This window comes from Pristiophorus japonicus, chromosome 31 (genome assembly GCF_044704955.1).
Source record: "Pristiophorus japonicus isolate sPriJap1 chromosome 31, sPriJap1.hap1, whole genome shotgun sequence".
Lineage (NCBI taxonomy): Eukaryota > Metazoa > Chordata > Chondrichthyes > Pristiophoridae > Pristiophorus > Pristiophorus japonicus.
Window position 1 is genome coordinate 5,908,526 of NC_092007.1, and position 24,754 is coordinate 5,933,279.

Consider the following 24,754-nt stretch of genomic DNA (forward strand, 5'->3'; position numbering starts at 1 on the left):
ACCCGACTCAATAAACCCCCGACCAATTGGGTTAGTTAAAATAGTTGTAGAGCTGTTGAGTGGGAGGGGCTTCGTTGGTCACGTGATGCTCACCCGACTCAATAAAACCCCGGCCTGTTGGGTTCGGGGGATCCACGATGGGGCAGGTGGTTGTGAACCTGGTGGATGAACTGGAAATGTGTGCTGTGATTGTTAAACCTTTTGCTAATAAACCAACGAGTTATTAATAGCTATAAGGAAAAGGAAAGACTTGCATTTATAGAGTGCCTTTCACAACCACTTGTGAATTCTTAAGCAAAAAAGCCATGAAGCAAGTACATTACAAACACCACCTTCTCCGGGGCAACGTATGACGGGCAATAAACGCCAGGCCCAACAACAGCAAAGTGCATTTATATAACGTTCTTAACATAGGGAGCGATTATTAAACAGAATTTGAGATCGAGCCACATAAGGAGATACTAGGGGTTAGGGACAGGCGACCAAAAGCTTGGTCAAAGAGGTCGGTTTTAAGGAGCATCTTCAGGGGAGGGCAGCAGCAGCCAAGTTCATGGCACTGTGGCTGGCTCTGCTGCACAGGAGGTCAGGAAAAAGAGCGGGAGAGCTATAGTGGTCGGGGATTCAATCATAAGGGGAATAGATAGGCGTTTCTGCGGCCGCAACCGAGACTCCAGGATGGTTTGTTGCCTCCCTGGTGCAAGGGTCAAGGATGTCTCGGAGTGGCTGCAGAACATTTTGGAGGGGGAGGGTGAACAGCCAGTTGTCGTGGTGCACATTGGTACCAACGATATAGGTTAAAAAATGGAATGAGGTCCTATAAGCTCAATTTAGGGAGCTGGGAGCTAAATTAAAAAGTAGCACCTCAAATGTAGTAATCTCAGGATTGCTACCAGTGCCACGTGCAAGTCAGAGTAGGGATCGCAGGATAATTCAGATGAATACGTGGCTTGAGCAGTGGTGCAGCAGGGAGGGATTCAAATTCCTGGGACATTGGAACCGGTTCTGGGGGAGGTGGGACCAGTACAAACCGGACAGTCTGCACCTGGGCAGGACCGGAACCAATGTCCTCGGGGGAGTGTTTGCTAGTGCTGTTGGGGAGGAGTTAAACTAATATGGCAGGGGGATGGGAACCTATGCAGGGAGACAGAGGGAAATAAAAAGGGGGCAGAAGCAAAAGACAGAAAAAAGAAAAGTAAAAGTGGAGGGCAGAGAAACCCAAGGCAAAAATCAAAAAGGGCCACATTACAGAAAAATTCTAAAAGGACAAAGAGTGTTAAAAAAACAACCCTGACGGCTCTGAGCCTCAATGCAAGGAGTATTCGGAATAAGGTGGACGAATTAACTGCGCAGGCAGCAATTAACGAATATGATGTAATTGCGATTACGGAAACATGGTTCCAGGGTAACCAAGGCTGGGAACTCAACATCCAGGGGTACTCAACATTCAGGAAGTATAGACAGAAAGGAAAAGGAGGTGGGGTAGCATTGCTGGATAAAGAGGAGATTAACGCATTAGTAAGGAGGGACATTAGCCTGGATAATGTGGAATCGGTATGGGTGGAGCTACGGAATATCAAAGGGCAGAAAACGCTAGTGGGAGTTGTGTATAGACCACCAAACAGCAGTAGTGAGGTTGGGGATGGCATCAAACAAGAAATTAGGGATGCGTGCAATAAAGGTATAGCAGATATCATGGGTGACTTTAATCTACATATTGATTGGGCGAACCAAACTGGTAGCAATACGGTGGAGGAGGATTTCCTGGAGTGTATAAGGGATGGTTTTCTAGACCAATATGTCGAAGAACCAACTCGAGAGCTGGCCATCCTAGACTGGGTGTTGTGTAATGAGAGAGGACTAATTAGCAATCTTGTTGTGCGAGGCCCCTTGGGGAAGAGTGACCATAATATGGTAGAATTCTTCATTAAGATGGAGAGTGACACAGTTAATTCAGAGACTAGGGGCCTCAACTTAAAGAAAGGTAACTTCGATGGTATGAGACGTGAATTGGCTAGAATAGACTGGCGAATGATACTTAAAGGGTTGATGGTGGATAGGCAATGGCAAACATTTAAAGATCACATGGATGAACTTCAGCAATTGTACATCCCTGTCTGGCGTAAAAATAAAACAGGCAAGGTGGCTCAACCGTGGCTAACAAGGGAAATTAGGGATCGTGTTAAATCCAAGGAAGAGGCATATAAATTGGCCAGAAAAAGCAGCAAACCTGAGGACTGGGAGAAATTTAGAATTCAGCAGAGGAGGACAAAGGGTTTAATTAGGAGGGGAAAAATAGAGTACGAGAGGAAGCTTGCTGGGAACATAAAAACTGACTGCAAAAGTTTCTATAGATATATGAAGAGAAAAAGATTAGTGAAGACAAATGTAGGTCCCTTGCAGTCAGATTCAGGTGAATTTTATAATGGGGAACAAAGAAATGGCAGACCAGTTGAACACATACTTTGGTTCTGTCTTCACTAAGGAAGACACAAATAACCTTCCGGAAATACTAGGGTACAGAGGGTCTAGCGAGAAGGAGGAACTGAAGGAAATCATTATTAGTCAGGAAATTGTGTTAGGGAAATTGATGGGATTGAAGGCCGATAAATCCCCAGGACCTGATAGCCTGCATCCCAGTGTACTTAGGGAAGTGGCCCTAGAAATAGTGAATGTATTGGTGGTCATTTTCCAACATTCTACAGACTCTGGATCAGTTCCTGTGGTTTGGAGGGTAGCTAATGTAACCCAACTTTTTAAAAAAGGAGGGAGAGAGAAAGCGGGTAATTATAGACCGGTCAGCCTGACATCGGTGGTGGGGAAAATGTTGGAATCAATTATTAAAGATGTAATAGCAGCGCATTTGGAAAGCAGTGACAGGATCGGTCCAAGTCAGCATGGAGTGATGAAAGGGAAATCATGCTTGACAAATCTGCTAGGATTTTTTGAGGATGTAACTGGTAGAGTGGACAAGGGAGAACCAGTGGATGTGGTGTATTTGGACTTTCAAAAGGCGTTTCACAAGGTCCCACACAAGAGATTGGTGTGCAAAATTAAAGCACATGGTATTGGGGGTAATGTGCTGGCGTGGATAGAGAACTGGTTGGCAGACAGGAAGCAGAGAGTCGGGATAAACGCCCCCACCAAGCCTAACCCCCTGCGCCCCCCTCCCACATCGGCTGGCTCGCCCGAGTGAGCGGCCATTCGACTACAAAGGCCGTCACGGGTGAACCCCACCAACGATGGTAACACCATCCCCCCCCTCTCTCCTCACCCCCCCCACCCCCCGGCAAGCCGACACGGCCCGAGGGTGAGCACTGACCGATCGCCAGCTGGAAGCTCCGCAGGGCCCAGCCGTACTTGTTGGTGGCATTGCAGGTGACGCCGCTCTGTACCATCCTGGCCGTCACGGCGACCGACAGCTTGCTGCTCACGCCGTTCTCCGAGCTGGTCACCGGCTGCAGTGGGGGAGAGGAGCAGGGACAGGTTAGTTAACGTGTGCCGTTCGGGGAACCAGTCAGCTGATTTCACACACTCCTCGAACGGTCACAGCACAGACGGAGGCCGTTCGGCCCCTCCAGCCCGTGCCCGCTCTCTGCAGGAGCACCTCAGCCAGTCCCACTCCGCCCCCGCCCTTTCCCCGGAGCCCCGGCAAATCTCTCTCCTTCAGGGACTTACCCAACTCCCCTTTGGAAAGCCGCGATTGAGTCTGCCTCCATCGCCCTCTCGGGCAGCGCGTCCCCGATCCTAACCACTCGCTGCGTAAAAAGGTTTATCCTCGTGTCGCCTTTCTGCCAGTCGCCTTCAATCTGTGTCCCTCTGGTTCTCCACCCTTCCACCAATGGGGAACAGTTTCTCTCGATCCGCTCTGTCCACACCCCCTCGTGATTCTGAACCCCTCGATCAAATCTCCTCTCAACCTTCTCTGCTCCGAGGGGAACAACCCCAGCTTCTCCAGTCTCTCCCCGTCACTGAAGTCCCACATCCCCCGGGACCATTCTGGTCAATCCCCCTCCGTACCCTCTCTAAGGCCGCCACATCCTTCCTAAAGTGTGCGGGGCCCAGAATTGGACACAGTGCTCCAGTTGGGAACCGAACACGTGCTTGACAAAGGGTTAGCGTCCGTAGCTGAGACGGTGCGATCCCTTCTGGACCAATTGTGAGCCGTGATGCTGAAAGGTAAGCACCCCTTAACTCTGTTGGACCTCTGTAATATAGAGAGCTCCCGCCAGTGGGCTTCTGTAGTAATGCAACGACTGAGGTCAATGCAACAAAAGGGTCATGTGCCCAAGGTCACATGACGACAAGTGCCTGCAGCGGCCATCTTGTTTGTTTGTGATGTCACAGAGAAGATGTCACAATTTCCAAAGCCAATGAGATCCCGCATTCGGGAACGTGTCAACAAACCCTTCCGCACCCCCGCCCCCGCAGCCTGTTCAAACCTGGCTTCCCTGGTCCGTCAAATACTTTGTACGTACGGGCCGCTTCTCCACGTTCCACGTGATCTTGGGGCTCGGGTGGCCGGAGGCGACACAAGTCAACGTCACTTTGTCCCCTTCCTTACTCACAGTCACCTCAGACACGTCGTCCTCCATGGACGGTTTCCCTGGGCAGGGAGAGAGAAAGAATCACAACGGTTAGAACCTCTTCGGGGCGGGGCTTCAGGCTCGACAGTAGATGTGTCAATCATCGCCCCCTCCCCCGGCCTCAGCTCTTCCGCAGCCGAAACCCTCACCCGTGCCACGGTTACCTCCGCACTCCAACTGCTCCAACGCTCCCCGCCTCCCCCCCGCGAGTCCGATCTCCCTTCGCCCACCCTCTGTAAATGTCAGCTCCCCGTGTCCTAACTCGCACCCAGTCCCACTCACCCATCACCCCCTGTGCTCAATGACCCCGTGTCCTAACTCGCACCGAGTCCCGCTCACCCATCACCCCCTGTGCTCACTGCCCCGTGTCCTGACTCACACCGAGTCCCACTCACCCATCACCCCCTGTGCTCACTGCCCCGTGTCCTGACTCACACCGAGGCCCACTCACCCATCACCCCCTGTGCTCACTGCCCCGTGTCCTTACTCACACCGAGTCCCACTCACTCATCACCCTCTGTGCTCACTGCCCCCGTTTCCTAACTCACACCGAGTCCCACTCACCCATCACCCCCTGTGCTCACTGCCCCGTGTCCTAACTCACACCGAGTCCCGCTCACCCATCACCCGCTGTGGCCCGTGTCCTAACTCGCACCGAGTCCCACTCACCCATCACCCGCTGTGCTCACTGCCCCGTGTCCTGACTCACACCGAGTCCCACTCACCCATCACCCCCTGTGCTCACTGCCCCGTGTCCTAACTCGCACAGAGTCCTGCTCACCCATCACCCCCTGTGCTCACTGCCCCGTGTCCTAACTCGCACCGAGTCCCACTCACCCATCACCCCCTGTGCTCACTGCCCCGTGTCCTAGCTCACACCGAGTCCCACTCACCCATCACCCCCTGTGCTCACTGCCCCGTGTCCTAACTCACACCGAGTCCCGCTCACCCATCACCCGCTGTGCCCCGTGTCCTAACTCGCACCGAGTCCCACTCACCCATCACCCGCTGTGCTCACTGCCCCGTGTCCTAACTCGCACCGAGTCCCACTCACCCATCACCCCCTGTGCTCACTGCCCCGTGTCCTAACTCGCACCGAGTCCCACTCACCCATCACCCGCTGTGCTCACTGCCCCCGTGTCCTAACTCGCACCAAGTCCCACTCACCCATCATCCTCTGTGCTCACTGCCCCATGAACTAACTCGCACCGAGTCCCACTCACCCATCACCCCCTGTGCTCACTGCCCCGTGTCCTAACTCGCACCAAGTCCCGCTCACCCATCACCCCCTGTGCTCAATCCCCTGTGTCCTAACTCGCACCAAGTCCCGCTCACCCATCACCCCCTGTGCTCAATCCCCTGTGTCCTAACTCGCACCAAGTCCCGCTCACCCATCACCCCCTGTGCTCACTGCCCAGTGTCCTAACTCACACCGAGTCCCACTCACCCATCATCCTCTGTGCTCACTGCCCCGTGTCCTAACTCACACCGAGTCCCACTCACCCATCAGCCTCTGTGCTCACTGCCCCGTGTCCTAACTCGCTCCGAGTCCCACTCACCCATCACCCCCTGTGCTCACTGCCCCGTGTCCTAACTCACACCGGGTCCCGCTCACCCATCACCCACTGTGTCCCGTGTCCTAACTCGCATCGAATCCCACTCACCCATCACCCCCTGTGCTCACTCCCCTGTGTCCTAACTTGCACCAAGTCCCACTCACCCATCACCCGCTGTGCTCACTGCCCCGTGTCCTAACTCGCACAGAGTCCCACTCACCCATCACCCCCTGTGCTCACTCCCCTGTGTCCTAACTCGCACCGAGTCCCACTCACCCATCACCCCCTGTGCTCACTGCCCCGTGTCCTAACTCGCACCGAGTCCCACTCACCCATCACCACCTGTGCTCACTGCCCCATGTCCTAACTCGCACCAAGTCCCACTCACCCATCACCCGCTGTGCTCACTGCCCCGTGTCCTAACTCGCACCAAGTCCCGCTCACCCATCACCCCCTGTGCTCAATCCCCTGTGTCCTAACTCGCACCAAGTCCCACTCACCCATCACCCGCTGTGCTCACTCCCCCGTGTCCTAACTCGCATCGAGTCCCACTCACCCATCACCCCCTGTGCTCACTCCCCTGTGTCCTAACTCGCACCGAGTCCCACTCACCCATCACCCCCTGTGCTCACTCCCCTGTGTCCTAACTCGCATCGAGTCCCACTCACCCATCACCCCCTGTGCTCACTCCCGTGTCCTAACTCGCACCAAGTCCCGCTCACCCATCACCCCCTGTGCTCACTGCCCCATGTCCTAACTCGCACCAAGTCCCACTCACCCATCACCCGCTGTGCTCACTGCCCCGTGTCCTAACTCGCACCGAGTCCCACTCACCCATCACCACCTGTGCTCACTGCCCCGTGTCCTAACTCACACCGAGTCCCACTCACCCATCACCCCCTGTGCTCACTCCCGTGTCCTAACTCGCACCAAGTCCCACTCACCCATCACCCGCTGTGCTCACTGCCCCGTGTCCTAACTCGCACCAAGTCCCACTCACCCTTCACCCCCTGTGCTCACTGCCCCGTGTCCTAACTCGCACCAAGTCCCGCTCACCCATCACCCCCTGTGCTCACTGCCCCGTGTCCTAACTCGCACCAAGTCCCGCTCACCCATCACCCCCTGTGCTCACTGCCCCGTGTCCTAACTCGCACCAAGTCCCGCTCACCCATCACCCCCTGTGCTCACTGACCTACATTGGCTCCCAGTTAAGCAATGCCTCAATTTCAAAATTCTTATCCTGGTTTACAAATCCCTCCAGCCCCTACACCCCTCCCTATCTCTGTAACCTCCTCCAGCCCCACAAACCCCGAGATCTCTGCCCTCCTCTAATTCTGCCCTCCTGACCATCCCTGATTAAAATCGCTCCACCATCGGTGGCCGTGCCTTCTGTTGCCTGGGCCCCAAGCTCTGGAACTCCCTCCCTAAACCTTTCCGCCTCTCTATCCCTCTCTCCTCCTTCAAGACGCTCCTTAAAACCCACCTCTTTCACCAGGATTTCTCCTTATGCGGCTCGGTTTCAAATTTTTATCGCATGATCCTGTGAATCGCCTTGTGACGTTTCACATAGAAACATAGAAAATAGGTGCAGGAGTAGGCCATTCGGCCCTTCGAGCCTGCACCGCCATTCAATAAGATCATGGCTGATCATTCACCTCAGTACCCCTTTCCTGCTTTCTCTCCATACCCCCCGATCCCTTTAGCCCTAAGGGCCATATCTAACTCCCTCTTGAATATATCCAATGAACTGACCTCAACAACTCTCTGCAGTAGGGAATTCCACAGGTTAACAACTGTCTGAGTGAAGAAGTTTCTCCTCATCTCAGTCCTAAATGGCTTACCCCTTATCCTAAGACTATGTCCCCTGGTTCTGGACTTCCCCAACATCGGGAACATTCTACCCGCATCTAACCTGTCCAATCCCGTCAGAATTTTATATGTTCCTTTGAGATCCCCTCTCATCCTTCCAAACTCCAGTGAATAAAGGCCCAGTCAATCCAATCTCTCCTCATATGTCAGTCCAGCCATCCCTGGAATCAGTCTGGTGAACCTTCGCTGCACTCCCTCAATAGCAAGAACGTCCTTCCTCAGATTTGGAGGCCAAAACTGAACACAGTATTCCAGGTGAGGCCTCACCAAGGCCCTGTACAACTGCAGTAAGACCTCCCTGCTCCTCTACTCAAATCCCCTCGCTATGAAGGCCAACATACCATTTGCTTTCTTCACCGCCTGCTGTACCTGCATGGCAACTTTCAACGACTGATGTACCATGACACCCAGGTCTCGTTGCACCTCCCCTTTTCCTAATCTGACGCCATTCAGATAATGTTCTGCCTTCGTGTTTTTGCCACCAAAGTGGATAACCTCACATTTATCTACATTATACTGCATCTGCCATGTATTTGCCCACTCACCTAACCTGTCCGTCACCCTGCAGCCTCTTAGCATCCCCCTCACAGCTCACACCGCCATCCAGTTTAGTGCCATATGCAAACTTGGAGATATTACACGCAATTCCTTCATCCAAATCATTAATATATATTGTAAATAGCTGGGGTCCCAGCATTGAGCCCTGCGGTACGCGACCAGTCACTGCCTGCCATTCTGAAAAGGACCCGTTTATCCCGATTCTCTGCTTCCTGTCTGCCAACCAGTTCTCTATCCACGTCAGTACATTACCTTCAATCTCTTGTGCTTTGATTTTGCACACCAATCTCTTGTGCGGGACCTTGTCAAAAGCCTTTTGAAAGTCCAAATGCACCACATCCACTGGTTCTCCCTTGTCCACTCGACTCGTTACATCCTCAAAAAATTCTAGAAGATTTGTCAAGCATGATTTCCCTTTCATAAATCCATGCTGACTTGGACCGATTCTGTCACTGCTTTCCAAATGTGCTGCTATTTCATCTTTAATAATTGATTCCAACATTTTCCCCACTACTGATGTCAGGCTAACCAGTCTATAATTACCCATTTTCTCTCCCTCCTTTTTTAAAAATTGGTGTTACATTAGCTACCCTCCAGTCCATAGGAACTGATCCAGAGTTGATAGACTGTTGGAAAATGATCACCAATGCATCCACTATTTCTAGGGCCACTTCCTTAAGAACTCTGGAATGCAGACTATCAGGCCCTAGGGATTTATCGGCCTTCAATCCCATCAATTTCCCTATCACAATTTCCTGACTAATAAGGATTTCCTTCAGTTCCTCCTTCTTGCTAAACCCTCGGTCCCCTAGTATTTCCAAAAGGTTATTTGTGTCTTCCTTCGTGAAGACAGAACCAATGTATTTGTTCAACTGGTCTGCCATTTCTTTGTTCCCCATTATAAAATTCACCTGAATCTGACTGTAAGGGACCTACATTTGTCTTCACTAATCTTTTTCGCCTCACATATCTGTAGAAGCTTTTACAGTCAGATTTTATGTTCCCAGCAAGCTTCCTCTCATACTCTATTTTCCCCCTCCTAATTAAACCCTTTGTCCTCCTCTGCTGAATTCTAAATTTCTCCCAGTCCTCAGGTTTGTTGCTATATCTGGTCAATTTATATGCCTCTTCCTTGGATTTATTAGCATCCTTAATTTCCCTTGTTAGCACGGTTGAGCCACCTTGCCTGTTTTACTTTTACTCCAGACAGGGATGTACAATTGTTGAAGTTGATCCATGTGATCTTTGAATGTTTGCCATTGCCTATCCACCATCAGCCCTTTATGTATCATTTGTCAGTCTATTCTAGTCAATTCACACCTCATATCATCGAAGTTATCTTTCCTCAAGTTCAGTACCCTAGTCTCTGAATTAACTGTGTCACTCTCCATCTTAATAAAGAATTCTACCATATTATGGTCACTCTTCCCCAAGGGGCCTCGCACAACAAGATTGCTAATTAGTCCTTTCTCATTGTACATCACCCAGTCTAGGATGGCCAGCTCTCTAGTTGGTTCCTCGACATATTGGTCTGGAAAACCATCCCTTATACACTCCAGGAAATCCTCCTCCACCACATTGCTACCAGTTTGGTTAGCCCAATCTATATGTAGATTAAAGTCACCCATGATAACTGCTGTACCTTTATTGCACGTATTCCTAATTTTTTGTTTTATGCTGTCCCCAACCTTACTACCACTGTTTGGTGGTCTGCACACAACTCCCACTAGCGTTTTCTGCCCTTTGGTATTCCACAGCTCCACCCATACCGATTCCACATCATCCAAGCTAATGTCCTTCCTTACGATTGCATTAATTTCCTCTTTAACCAGCAAGGCCACCCCGCCTTCTTTTCCTTTCTGTCTATCCTTCCTAAATGTTGAGTACCCCTGGATGTTGAGTTCCCAGCCTTGGTCACCCTCCGTGTTGCCAATTACATCATATTCGTTAATTGCTGCCTGCGCAGTTAATTCATCCACCTTATTCCGAATACTCCTCGCATTGAGGCACAGAGCCTTCAGGCTTGTCTTTTCAACACACTTTGCCCCTTTAGAATTTTGCTGTAATGTGGCCCTTTTTGATTTTTGCCTTGGGTTTCTCTGCCCTCCACTTTTACTTTTCTTCTTTCTATCTTTTGCTTCTGCCCCCATTCTACTTCCCTCTGTCTGCCTACATTGGTTCCCATCCCCCTGCCATATTAGTTTAACCCCTCCCCAACAGCACGACGAAACACTCCCCCTCGGACATTGATTCCGGTCCTGCCCAGGTGCAGACCGTCCGGTTTGTACTGGTCCCACCTCCCCCAGAACCGGTTCCAATGGCCCAGGAATTTGAATCCCTCCCTTCTGCACCACTGCTCAAGCCACGTATTCATCGGAGCTATCCTGCGATTCCTACTCTGACTAGCACGTGACACTGGTAGCAGTTTCACTATGTTAAAGGTTCTATATAAATACAAGTTGTTGGTATTGGATGATCAGCCATGATCTTATTGAATGGTGGAGCAGGCTCCAGGGGCCATGGGGCCTACTCCTGTTCCAATTTCTTTTGCTATTATTACTTGACGAAATGTAAGTTAGCTGCCAGCGGTGACTGTAACATTGACAGCTCGTGAGGAGGGGGCTTCAACTCGACCGAAGTTACGAGGGTCGTTAATTCCTCCTTACCTTCCACAAAGACCTTCAGTTGTTGCGTTTTGGCCAGGCCGCGGATGGAGGGGATGTTGGCCTCACAGACGTATGTCCCGCTGGATTTGTAGGTCACCTTCTTCAAGCTGAGGGTGCCGGAGTGGGAGAGGTGGTCTTTGTTCTGTGGACAGAAGCAAATCGCACATCACAGTCAGCACGGTAGTACTGAGGGAGTGCCGCACTGTCGGAGGGCCAGTACTGAGGGAGCGCCGCACTGTCGGAGGGGCAGTACTGAGGGAGTGCCGCACTGTCGGAGGGCCAGTACTGAGGGAGTGCCGCACTGTCGGAGGGGCAGTACTGAGGGAGTGCCGCACTGTCGGAGGGGCGGTACTGAGGGAGCGCCGCACTGTCGGAGGGGCAGTACTGAGGGAGCACCGCACTGTCGGAGGGGCGGTACTGAGGGAGCGCCGCACTGTCGGAGGGCCAGTACTGAGGGAGCGCCGCACTGTCGGAGGGGCAGTACTGAGGGAGCGCCGCACTGTCGGAGGGCCAGTACTGAGGGAGCGCCGCACTGTCGGAGGGGCAGTACTGAGGGAGCGCCACACTGTCGGAGGGTCAGTACTGAGGGAGCGCCGCACTGTCGGAGGGGCAGTACTGAGGGAGCGCCGCACTGTCGGAGGGGCAGTACTGAGGGAGCGCCGCACTGTCGGAGGGCCAGTACTGAGGGAGCGCCGCACTGTCGGAGGGGCAGTACTGAGGGAGCGCCGCACTGTCGGAGGGGCAGTACTGAGGGAGCGCCGCACTGTCGGAGGGGCAGTACTGAGGGAGCGCCGCACTGTCGGAGGGGCAGTACTGAGGGAGCGCCGCACTGTCGGAGGGGAGTGGATCTTAGCTTGACTCTGAATAAGAGTTTCCATTCCAGGTTAACTCTCGGGCCCAGCCCGACAACAACACGGCCGTGACCGACCATCTCACCGACGGGCGATACCCAGCACCGAGCCTGTGGCCAACACCTTGCCGTCGGCACTAAGGCTCATACAGCAGTGCCGGATCTCCAGTCGTCTGGGACCCCCTTGCCACTGGACCAAGACCTTGCTCAGCTAAGTCCGTGTGGTAGCTGGTATGCAACGATCGCCCCACGTTAAAACAACTCACGCACAGGCATCTTCCATCCCTACAACATCAAGTTCAGGATCTGGAACGTCAGGACGCGAATGGACAACCCCAACAGCGACAGGCCGGAACGCCGTGCCGTCATGGTTGCCCGGGAACTTAGACGCTTCGATGTTGACATCGCCGACCTAAGCAAGAGCCAGCGGACAGCGGAAGGAGCGTGCGGCAAAGCAGACTCCCCACCCATCATCCTCACGGGCAGTCCCTCGGAGTCGAGGGAGACTTGCTTCCACTCTAAAAGTGAGTTCTCCGGTGACTGAACAGTCCCAATACGAGAACCACAGTCCCTGTCACAGGTGGGACAGACAGTGGTTGAGGGAAGGGGAGGGTGGGACTGGTTTGCCGCACGCTCCTTCCGCTGCCTGCGCTTGCTTTCTGCACGCTCTCGGCGACGAGACTCGAGGTGCTCAGCACCCTCCCGGATGCACTCCCTCCACTTAGGGCGGACTGGTCTTTGGGCCCAGGGACTCCCAGGTGTCGGTGGGGATGTTGCACTTTATCAGGGAGGCTTTGAGGGTGGTCCCTTGTAACGTTTCCTCTGCCCACCTGGGGCTCGCTTGCCGTGTCGGAGTTCCGAGTAGAGCGCTCGCTTTGGGGAGTCTCGTGTCTGGGGGCCATGCGGACAATGTGGCCCTGCCCAGCGGAGCTGGTCGAGTGTGTGGTCAGTGCTTCGATGCTGGGGATGTTGGGCCTGGTCGAGGACGCTAACGTTGGTGCGTCTGTCCTCCCGGGGGATTTGCCGGATCTTGCGGAGACATCCCTCAACCACTGTCTGTCCCACCTGTGAACAGAGACTGTAAGTCGCGTATTGGACTGTTCAGCCACCTGAGAACTCACTTTTCGAGTGGAAGCCCATGATGATTGTGATGGTAGAATGGGTGGAACTAACCTTTTTCCACATGATCTTGGGGGTTGCTGATCCTCGAGTGGAGCAGGAAACCTCAATGTCGTCTCCCAGTTGCACGGTGACCGGACTCTTGGGGGTCAACTCGAGCGGGTCCAAATCTGCCCCGGGGGGAGAATAGAGAGAGCACCGTCAACAGAGTGTTCCACGTCGTGACTGAGAGCTTACCATTCCTTCCCATCGTCGAGTAACACAGCACGCAGGGAGGCCATTCGGCCCCTTCTGTCTACGCCAGCTCTGCACAAGATAAAAGTTCTCGGGGTTGGGCGTAATATATTAGCATGGTCAGAGAACTGGCTAACTAACAGAGAACAGAGAGTCGGGATAAATGGTTCATTCTCGGGTTGGCAAGCAGTAACTAGTGGGGTGCTGCAGGGATCAGTGCTGGGACCCCAACTATTTACAATCTATATTAACGACTTGGAAGAAGGGACTGAGTGTAATGTAGCCAAGTTTGCTGATGATACAAAGATGGGAGGAAAAGCAATGTGTGAGGAGGACACAAAAAATCTGCAAAAGGACATAGACAGGCTAAGTGAGTGGGCAAAAAATTTGGCAGATGGAGTATAATGTTGGAAAGTGTGAAGTCATGCACTTTGGCAGAAAAAAATTAAACAGCAAATTATTATTTAAATGGAGAAAGATTGCAAAGTGCCGCAGTACAGCGGGACCTGGGGGTACTTGTACATGAAACACAAAAGGATAGTATGCAGGTACAGCAAGTGATCAGGAAGGGCCAATGGTATCTTGGCCTTTATTGCAAAGGGGATGGAGTATAAAAGCAGGGAAGTCTTGCTCCAGTTATACAGGGTATTGGTGAGGCCACACCTGGAGTACTGCGTGCAGTTTTGGTCTCCGTATTTAAGGAAGGATACACTTGCTTTGGAGGCAGTTCAGAGAAGGTTCACTCGGTTGATTCCGGGGATGGGGGGGTTGACCTATGAGGAAAGGTTGAGGAGGTTGGGCCTCTACTCATTGGAATTCAGAAGAATGAGAGGTGATCTTATCGAAACGTATCAGATTATGAGGGGGCTCGACAAGGTGGATGCAGAGAGGATGTTTCCACTGATGGGGGAGACTAGAACTAGGGGGCATGGTCTTAGAATAAGGGGCCGCCCATTTAAAACTGAGATGAGGAGGAATTTCTTCTCTCAGAGGGTTGTAAATCTGTGGAATTCTCTGCCTCAGAGAGCTGTGGAAGCTGGGACATTGAGTATATTTAAGGTGGAGATAGACAGATTTTTGAGCGATAAGGGAGTGAAGGGTTATGGGGAGCGGGCGGGGAAGTGGAGCTGTGTCCATGATCGGATCAGCCATGATCTTATTAAATGGCGGAGCAGGCTCGAGGGGCCGAATGGCCGACTCCTGCTCCTATTTCTTATGACTTGGGAGGGGGCAAGTCTAGGTGGGGTAGAGGAACAAATCACTGCTGCTTTGTCGTGGTTTATGACAACTGAGCGACATTTCAGAGGGCAATTAAGATTCAACCACATATCGGCCAGACCCGGGGAAGGCGGTAGATTTCCTTCCCAAAGGGCCATTAGTGAAGCAGTTGGGTTTTTACAACAATCCGATAGTTTCACGGTCACCATGACTGACACGAGCTTTTTTTCCAGATTTATTGAATGAACTGAATTTAAATTCCCCAGCTGCCATGGTGGGATTTCCACTGGTGTCTCCCGATTTGTGACATAACCACAATGCTACCGATTTCTCACAACTTCTCTTCCCGCCCCCCCATCGGTAGCCCTGGTGTTCCCCAAGGATCTATCCTTGGTCCTCACCTGTTTCTCATCGCCATGCTGCCCCTTGGTGACATCATCCGAATACACAGCGTCAGTTTCCACATGTACGCGGCCGACACCCAGCTCTACCTCACCACCACCTCTCTCGATCCCTCCCCGGTCTCTACATCGTCAGACTGTTTGTCCAACATCCGCCACAAACTACGTTCCCCAGGCCCCCGACTCCATCCCTCTCCCCAACTCCTGTCTGAGGCTGAACCCGACTGTTCGCAACCTCGCTCTCATACCTGACCCTGAAATGAGCTTCCGGCCACATATCCGCAGCATAACTAAACCCGCCTGTTTCCCCCTCCGTAACATCGCCAGTCTCCGCCCCTGCCTCAGCTCATCCGCTGCTAAAACCCTCATCCCTGCCTCCGTTAGCTCCAGACTTGACCATTCCAACGCACTCCTGGCCGGCCTCCCACATTCTACCCTACGTAAACTAGAGGTGATCCAAAACTCGGCTGCCCCCGTGTCCTAACTCGCACCCAGTCCCGCTCACCCATCACCCCCTGTGCCCAATGCCCCGTGTCCTAACTCGCACCAAGTCCCACTCACCCATCACCCCCTGTGCTCACTGCCCCGTGTCCTAACTCGCACCGAGTCCTACTCACCCATCACCCCCTGTGCTCACTGCCCCGTGTCCTAACTCACACCGAGTCCCACTCACCCATCACCCTCTGTGCTCACGGCCCCGTGTCCCAACTCACACCGAGTCCCGCTCACCCATCACCCTCTGTGCTCACTGCCCCATGTCCTAACTCACACCAAGTCCCGCTCACCCTTCACCCCCTGTGCTCACTGCCCCGTGTCCCAACTCGCACCGAGTCCCGCTCACCCATCACCCCCTGTGCTCACTGCCCCGTGTCCTAACTCGCACCAAGTCCCGCTCACCCATCACCCCCTGTGCTCACTGCCCCATGTCCTAACTCACACCAAGTCCCGCTCACCCATCACCCGCTGTGCTCACTGTCCCGTGTCCTAACTCGCACCAAGTCCTGCTCACCCATCACCCCCTGTGCTCACTGCCCCGTGTCCTAACTTGCACCGAGTCCCACTCACCCATCACCCTCTGTGCTCACTTCCCCCATGTCCTAACTCGCACCGAGTCCCACTCACTCATCACCCTCTGTGCTTACTGCCCCCGTGTCCTAACTCACAACGAGTCCCGCTCACCCATCACCCCCTGTGCTCACTGCCCCATGTCCTAACTCGCACCGAGTCTCGCTCACCCATCACCCCCTGTGCTCACTGTCCCATGTCCTAACTCGCACTATGTCCCACTCACCCATCACCCCCTGTGCTCACTGCCCCGTGTCCTAACTCACACCGAGTCCCGCTCACCCATCACCCGCTGTGCTCACTGCCCCGTGTCCTAACTCGCACCCAGTCCTGCTCACCCATCACCCCCTGTGCTCACTACCCCGTGTCCTAACTCACACCGAGTCCCACTCACCCATCACCCCCTGTGCTCACTGTCCCGTGTCCTAACTCGCACTAAGTCCCACTCATCCATCACCCCCTGTGCTTACTGCCCCCGTGTCCTAACTCACACCGAGTCCCACTCACCCATCACCCCCTGTGCTCACTGCCCCGTGTCCTAACTCGCACCAAGTCCCACTCACCCTTCACCCCCTGTGCTCACTGACCCGTGTCCTAACTCGCACCCAGTCCTGCTCACCCATCACCCCCTGTGTTCACTGCCCCATGTCCTAACTCACACCGAGTCCCGCTCACCCATCACCCCCTGTGCTCGCTGACCTACATTGGCTCCCAGTTAAGCAACGCCTTGATTTCAAAATTCTCATCCTTGTTTACAAATCCCTCCATGGCCCTCGCCCCCTCCCTATCTCTGTAACCTCCTCCAGCCCCACAACCCCCCGAGATCTCTGCACTCCTCTAATTCTGCCCTCCTGACCATCCCTGATTATAATCGCTCCACCATCGGTGGCCGTGCCTTCTGTTGCCTGGGCCCCCAAGCTCTGGAACTCCCTCCCTAAACCTCTCCACCTCTCTACCTCTCTCTCCTCCTTCAAGACGCTCCTTAAAACCCACCTCTGTGACCCAGCTTTTGGTCACCTGCCCCTAATTTCTCCTTATGTGGTTCGGTGTCATATTTTTGTTACATAATACTCCTGTGAAGCACCTTGGGACGTTTCACTACGCTAAAGGCGCTATATAAATTCAAGTTTTTGGTCTTGTTGTTTCTTCCCGTCTGCTCTTTTCAACAACAACACATTGCATTTATATATCGCCTTTAACGTAGTGAAACGTCCCAAGGTGCTTCACAGCAGTGCTATGTGATGAAAATATGACACCGAGCCACATAAGGAGAAATTAGGGGCAGGCGACCAAAAGCTGGGTCAATGAGGTGGGTTTTAAGGAGCGTCTTGAAGGAGGAGAGAGAGGTTTAGAGAGGCGGAGAGGTTTAGGGAGGGAGTTCCAGAGCTTGGGGCCCAGGCAACAGAAGGCAGGGCCACCGATGGTGGAGCGATTATAATCAGGGATGGTCAGGAGGGCAGAATTAGAGGAGGGCAGAGATCTCGGGGGGTTGTGGGGCTGGAGGAGGTTACAGAGATAGGGAGGGAGCGAGGGCCATGGAGGGGTTTGAACAGGATGATGAGTTAGGTCACGTGCAGATCGAGGTAGAGAGACAACAAGACCAGTTGAAGGGGAGGTGTTAATCCAATTTGGGCAGTTATCACAGCTGGACAGGCAGCACGTGGGCAGAAGTCAAAGCTCCCTCCCAGATTTAGCGAGCGATCGAGGATCTTACAGTTCACGTAGATGGTGATGTTCTTCTTGAGTTCCACCTGAATGGGAGAGTCAAAGTCCAGCGCCTCACACAGGTAAGTGCCACTATCCTCCTTGGTCACGCTGCTCAACACCAGGATCCCATCCTGGCTAGTCTCCAGCTCACGTTCATCATCGGCCTGAGAGAGAAGGACTTGCATTGAAATAACGCCTTACACAACCACCGCACATCACAAAGCGCTTTACAGCCAATGAAGTACTTCTTGATGTGTGCTCACTGTTGTATTGTGGGAAACACGGCAGCCAACTAATGCACAGCAAGCTCCCACACACAGCAATGTGATAATGACCCGGATAATCTGTTTTTGTTCTGTTGATTAAGGGTTAAATATTGGTCCCAGGACACCGGGGAGAACTCCCCATGCTCTTCTTCAAAATAATGGCCATGGGATCTTTTACATCCACCTGAGAGGACAGACGGGGCCTCGGTTTAACGTCTCATCCGAAAGATTGCCCCTCTGACAGTGCGGCACTCCCTCAGTACTGACCCTCCGACAGTGCAGCACTCCCTCAGTACTGCCCCTCCGACAGTGCGGCGCTCCCTCAGTACCGTCCCTCCGACAGTGCGGCGCTCCCTCAGTACTGCCCCTCCGACAGTGCGGCACTCCCTCAGTACTGCCCCTCCGACAGTGCGGCACTCCCTCAGTACTGCCCCTCCGACAGTGCGGCGCTCCTCAGTACTGTCCCTCCGACAGTGCGGCGCTCCCTCAGTACCGCCCCTCCGACAGTGCGGCGCTCCCTCAGTACTGCCCCTCCGACAGTGCGGCGCTCCCTCAGTACTGCCCCTCCGACAGTGCGGCACTCCCTCAGTACTGCCCCTCCGACATTGCGGCGCTCCCTCAGTACTGCCCCTCCGACAGTGCGGCGCTCCCTCAGTACTGCCCCTCCGACAGTGCGGCACTCCTCAGTACTGTCCCTCCGACAGTGCAGCACTCCCTCAGTACTGCCCCTCCGACAGTGCGGCGCTCCCTCAGTACTGCCCCTCCGACAGTGCGGCACTCCTCAGTACTGTCCCTCCGACAGTGCGGCGCTCCCTCAGTACAGCCCCTCTGACCAGTGCGGCGCTCCCTCAGTACTGCACTGGAGTGTCAACCAAGATTGATGTGATGAAATCCCTGGAGTGGGACTTGAACCCGCATTCTTCTGACCGAGAGGAGAGTGTGCTGCCCATTGAGATTCTATCTGACAGATTCACATTCACCATCAACCGGGCAAATAAATCGTAATAACAAAGGACTCAACATATGAATGCACACCCCTCACTGTAACACTGATATACACCACACCCCTCACTGTAACACTGATATACCCCACACCCCTCACTGTAACACTGATATACCCCACACCACTCACTGTAACACTGATATACCCCACACCCCTCACTGTAACACTGATATATCACACACCCCTCACTGTAACACTGATATATCCCACACCCCTCACTGTAACACTGATATACCCCACACCCCTCACTGTAACACTGATATACCCCACACCCCTCACTGTAACACTGATATATCCCACACCCCTCACGGTAACACTGATATACCCCTCACCCCTCACTGTAACACTGATATACCCCACACCCCTCACTGTAACACTGATATACACCACACCCCTCACTGTAACACTGATATACCCCACACCCCTCACTGTAACACTGATATACCCCACGCCCCTCACTGTAACACTGATATATCCCACACCCCTCACTGTAACACTGATATACCCCACGCCCCTCACTGTAACACTGATATACCCCACGCCCCTCACTGTAACACTGATATACCCCACACCCCTCATTGTAACACTGATATACCCCACACTCCTCACTGTAACACTGATATACCCCACACCCGTCACTGTAACACTGATATACCCCACACCCCTCATTGTAACACTGATATACCCCACACCCCTCACTGTAACACTGATATACCCCACGCCCCTCACTGTAACACTGATATACCCCACACCCCTCACTGTAATACTGATATACCCCACACCCCTCACTATAACACTGATATACCCCACACCCCTCACTGTAACACTGATATACCCCACACCCCTCACTGTAACACTGATATACACCACACCCCTCACTGTAACACTGATATACCCCACACCCCTCACTGTAATACTGATATACCCCACACCCCTCACTATAACACTGATATACCCCACACCCCTCACTGTAAGACTGATATACCCCATACCCCTCACTGTAACACTGATAGACCCTACACCCCTCACTGTAACACTGATAGACCCCACACCCCTCACTGTAACACTGATAGACCCTACACCCCTCACTGTAACACTGATATACCCCACACCCCTCACTGTAACACTGATATACCCCACGCCCCTCACTGTAACACTGATATACCCCACGCCCCTCACTGTAACACTGATATACCCCACACCCCTCATTGTAACACTGATATACCCCACACTCCTCACTGTAACACTGATATACCCCACACCCGTCACTGTAACACTGATATACCCCACACCCCTCATTGTAACACTGATATACCCCACACCCCTCACTGTAACACTGATATACCCCACGCCCCTCACTGTAACACTGATATACCCCACACCCCTCACTGTAATACTGATATACCCCACACCCCTCACTGTAACACTGATATACCCCACACCCCTCACTGTAACACTGATATACACCACACCCCTCACTGTAACACTGATATACACCACACCCCTCACTGTAACACTGATATACACCACACCCCTCACTGTAATACTGATATACCCCACACCCCTCACTATAACACTGATATACCCCACACCCCTCACTGTAAGACTGATATACCCCATACCCCTCACTGTAACACTGATAGACCCTACACCCCTCACTGTAACACTGATAGACCCCACACCCCTCACTGTAACATTGATATACCCACACCCTTCACTGTAACACTGAGTTACCCCACACCCCTCACTGTAACACTGATATACCCCACGCCCCTCACTGTAACACTGATATACCCCACGCCCCTCACTGTAACACTGATATACCCCACACCCCTCATTGTAACACTGATATACCCCACACTCCTCACTGTAACACTGATATACCCCACACCCGTCACTGTAACACTGATATACCCCACACCCCTCACTGTAAGACTGATATACCCCACACCCCTCACTGTAACACTGATAGACCCCACACCCCTCACTGTAACACTAACATAGCCCCCCCCTCACTGTAACACTGATATACCCCACACCCCTCACTGTAACACTGATATACCCCACACTCCTCACTGTAACACTGATATACACCACACCCCTCACTGTAACACTGATATACCCCACACCCCTCACTGTAACACTGATATACCCCACACTCCTCACTGTAACACTGATATACCCCACACCCGTCACTGTAACACTGATATACCCCACACCCCTCATTGTAACACTGATAGACCCTACACCCCTCACTGTAACACTAACATAGCCCCCCCCCCTCACTGTAACACTGATAGACCCTACACCCCTCACTGTAACACTGATAGACCCCACACCCCTCACTGTAACACTGATATACCCCACACCCGTCACTGTAACACTGATATACCCCACACCCCTCATTGTAACACTGATAGACCCCACACCCCTCACTGTAACACTAACATAGCCCCCCACCTCACTCACCTCCGCTCGGTAGAAGATGTAATCGACTGGGGGGAAGCCATCGGCCGAGCAGTGGAGACGGACATCGTCGCCTTCCTTGATGGTGGCACTGGTCCCGAGGTTAAAGGTCACGGCCTCCGTGTGGTCTAGGCGGGAGAGCGAGAGGCGGCAGGTCAGGGTTGGTGAACTTTGCCCTCCCACCCTCCCACGACTCACCCACAACCAGCCCCATCCCCCATCCAGGGCAGATCTGTCCCTCAACTCCACCGAGCCGCCTTTGCTGTGTCTCACTCGATGCCCTCGATACCCTCGCCCAACACACTCCACCCATCTCCATCTCGCAGCCTCCTATTGGCCCGCAGCCTCTGTGGCCTTGTGGGATGAGGCGGGCCGCGGAGGTCCAGATTCCCATCAGCCTTTGTGTGACGGCGTCCCTCCTGATATTACCCCTCAATAGCCTGACTAATTTAAAAGACTTGCATTTATATAGCGCCTTTCACGACCACCGGAAATCTCAAAGCGCTTTCCAGCCAATGAAGTACTTTTGGTGTGTGGTCACTGTTGTATTGTGGGAAACGCAGCAGCCAATTTGCGCACAGCAAGCTCCCACACACAGCACTGTGACAATGATCCGGATCATCTGTTTTTTGTTATGTTGATTGAGGGATAAATATTGACCAGAACCCCGGGGCGAACTCCCCCTGCTTTAATCGTGGCCGTGGGAACTTTCATGTCCACATGAGAGGGCAGACGGCGCCTCGGTTTAAGGTCTCAGCTGAAAGACGGCAGCTCTGACAGTGCGGCGCTCCCTCAGTACTGCCCCTCCGACAGTGCGGCGCTCCCTCAGTACTGCCCCTCCGACAGTGCGGCACTCCCTCAGTACTGCCCCTCCGACAGTGCGGCACTCCCTCAGTACTGCCCCTCCGACAGTGTGGCGCTCCCTCAGTACTGCCCCTCCGACAGTGTGGCGCTCCCTCAGTACTGCCCCTCCGACAGTGTGGCGCTCTCTCAGTACTGCCCCTCCGACAGCGCGGCGCTCCCTCAGTACTGCCTCTCTGACAGTGTGGCGTTCCCTCAGTACTGCCCCTCCGACAGTGCGGCACTCCCTCAGTACTGCCCCTCCGACAGTGCGGAGTTCCCTCAGTACTGACCCTCCGACAGTGCGGCACTCCCTCAGTACTGCCCCTCCGACAGTGCGTTGTTCCCTCAGTACTGCCTCTCCGACAGTGCGGCACACCCTCAGTACTGCCCCTCCGACAGTGCGGCACTCCCTCAGTACTGCCCCTCCGACAGTGCGTTGTTCCCTCAGTACTGCCTCTCTGACAGTGTGGCGTTCCCTCAGTACTGCCCCTCCGACAGTGCGTTGTTCCCTCAGTACTGCCTCTCTGACAGTGTGGCGTTCCCTCAGTACTGCCCCTCCGACAGTGAGGCGCTCCCTCAGTGCTGCCCCTCCGACAGTGCGGCGCTCCCTCAGTACTGTCCCTCCGACAGTGCGGTGCTCCCTCAGTACTGCCCCTCCGACAGTGCGGCGCTCCCTCAGTACTGCCCCTCCGACAGTGCGGCGCTCCCTCAATACTGCCCCTCCGACAGTGCGGCGCTCCCTCAGTACTGCCCCTCCGACAGTGCGTTGCTCCCTCAGTACTGCCCCTCCGACAGTGCGTTGCTCCCTCAGTACTGCCCCTCCGACAGTGTGGCACTCCCTCAGTACTGCCCCTCCGACAGTGCGGCGCTCCCTCATTACTGCCCCTCCGACAGTGCGGCGCTCCCTCATTACTGCCCCTCCGACAGTGCGGCGCTCCCTCAGTACTGCCCCTCCGACAGTGTGGCGCTCCCTCAGCACTGCCCCTCCGACAGTGCAGCGCTCCCTCAGTACTGCCCCTCCGACAGTGCGGCGCTCCCTCAGTACTGCCCCTCCGACAGTGCGGCGCTCCCTCAGTACTGCACTGGGTGTGTCGGCCTGGTTTATGTGCTCAAGTCTCTGGATTAGGACTTGAACCCACCACCCTCTACCCAGAAGCAAGCGTGCTGCCTAATGATTTACGCCACCCTTATTCTGGACTCTTCCCCAGCAGAGGAGACGCTTTCTCTGTATCTACCCAGTCAAATCCGTTTTGAGCATCTCAATCGGCCCACAGCTTGGTGTCCTATTCCTGATGGAACTCCAGCCCTGTGTGTGCCGTCTTTCCTCACCAATGAACCCTCTCATAAGAACATAAGAACATAAGAAATAGGAGCAGGAGTCGGCCATTCGGCCCCTCGAGCCTGCTCCACCATTTAATAAGATCATGGCTGATCCGATCATGGACTCAGCTCCACTTTCCCGCCCGCTCCCCATAACCCTTCACTCCCTTATCGGTTAAGAAACTGTCTATCTCTGTCTTAAATATATTCAATGACCCAGCCTCCACAGCTCTCTGGGGCAGAGAATTCCACAGATTTACAACCCTCTGAGAGAAGAAATTCCTCCTCATCTCAGTTTTAAATGGGCGGCCCCTTATTCTAAGACCATGCCCCCTAGTTCTAGTCTCCCCCATCAGTGGGAACATCCTCTCTGCATCCACCTTGTCCAGCCCCCTCATAATCTGATACGTTTCGATAAGATTACCTCTCATTCTTCTGAATTCCAATGAGTAGAGGCCCAACCTCCTCAACCTTTCCTCATAAGTCAACCCCCTCATCCCCGGAATCAACCGAGTGAACCTTCTCTGAACTGCCTCCAAAGCAAGTATATCCTTTCGTAAATACAGAAACCAAAACTGCACGCAGTACTCCAGGTGTGGCCTCACCAATACCCTGTATAACTGTAGCAAGACTTCCCTGCTTTTATACTCCATCCCCTTTGCAATTAAGGCCAAGATACCATTGGCCTTCCTGATCACTTGCTGTACCTGCATACTCTCAAGCCCCCCTCCCTCCCCAGTAACACCAGGGTGTGTGCACCCACACTCACAGTGCAGGGAGATCTTGAACTTCTCGGAGTCCTTCGAGCGCTGCTTGCCGTTCATCATCTGATAACGGACCTGGCAGTGATATTCCGAGTCCTTGTCCACCTTTGACAGCTTGTAGTAGAGATTGTTCGACACTGTGTAAAGCCCGCTGGCTTCCTTCACCACCCGAGGGATCATGTACATGTCTAGGCGAAGAGAGAGGGAGAGAGACATTGGAGAGAGTGTCAGACAGAAGATCCCTGTGGCCTGGGTGTCTCTGACAG

The 24,754-nt window shown here is 53.6% G+C and overlaps 1 protein-coding gene across 3 annotated transcripts in view; it reads right to left on the reverse strand.

Moving 5' to 3' along the window:
- LOC139240374 (basal cell adhesion molecule-like) overlaps window positions 1–24,754 on the reverse strand; it is a 166,195-nt gene that overhangs the window by 19,060 nt on the left and 122,381 nt on the right. For all 3 annotated transcript variants that reach the window (XM_070868847.1, XM_070868845.1, XM_070868846.1), the window contains exons 6-12: window positions 24,494–24,676; window positions 21,565–21,689; window positions 17,834–17,990; window positions 13,256–13,371; window positions 11,233–11,374; window positions 4,476–4,603; window positions 3,320–3,455 (exon numbers count right to left, since the gene is read on the reverse strand). In XM_070868847.1, coding sequence (XP_070724948.1) covers window positions 3,320–3,455; window positions 4,476–4,603; window positions 11,233–11,374; window positions 13,256–13,371; window positions 17,834–17,990; window positions 21,565–21,689; window positions 24,494–24,676 — 987 coding nt within the window. The remainder of the gene's footprint in view (window positions 1–3,319; window positions 3,456–4,475; window positions 4,604–11,232; window positions 11,375–13,255; window positions 13,372–17,833; window positions 17,991–21,564; window positions 21,690–24,493; window positions 24,677–24,754) is intronic.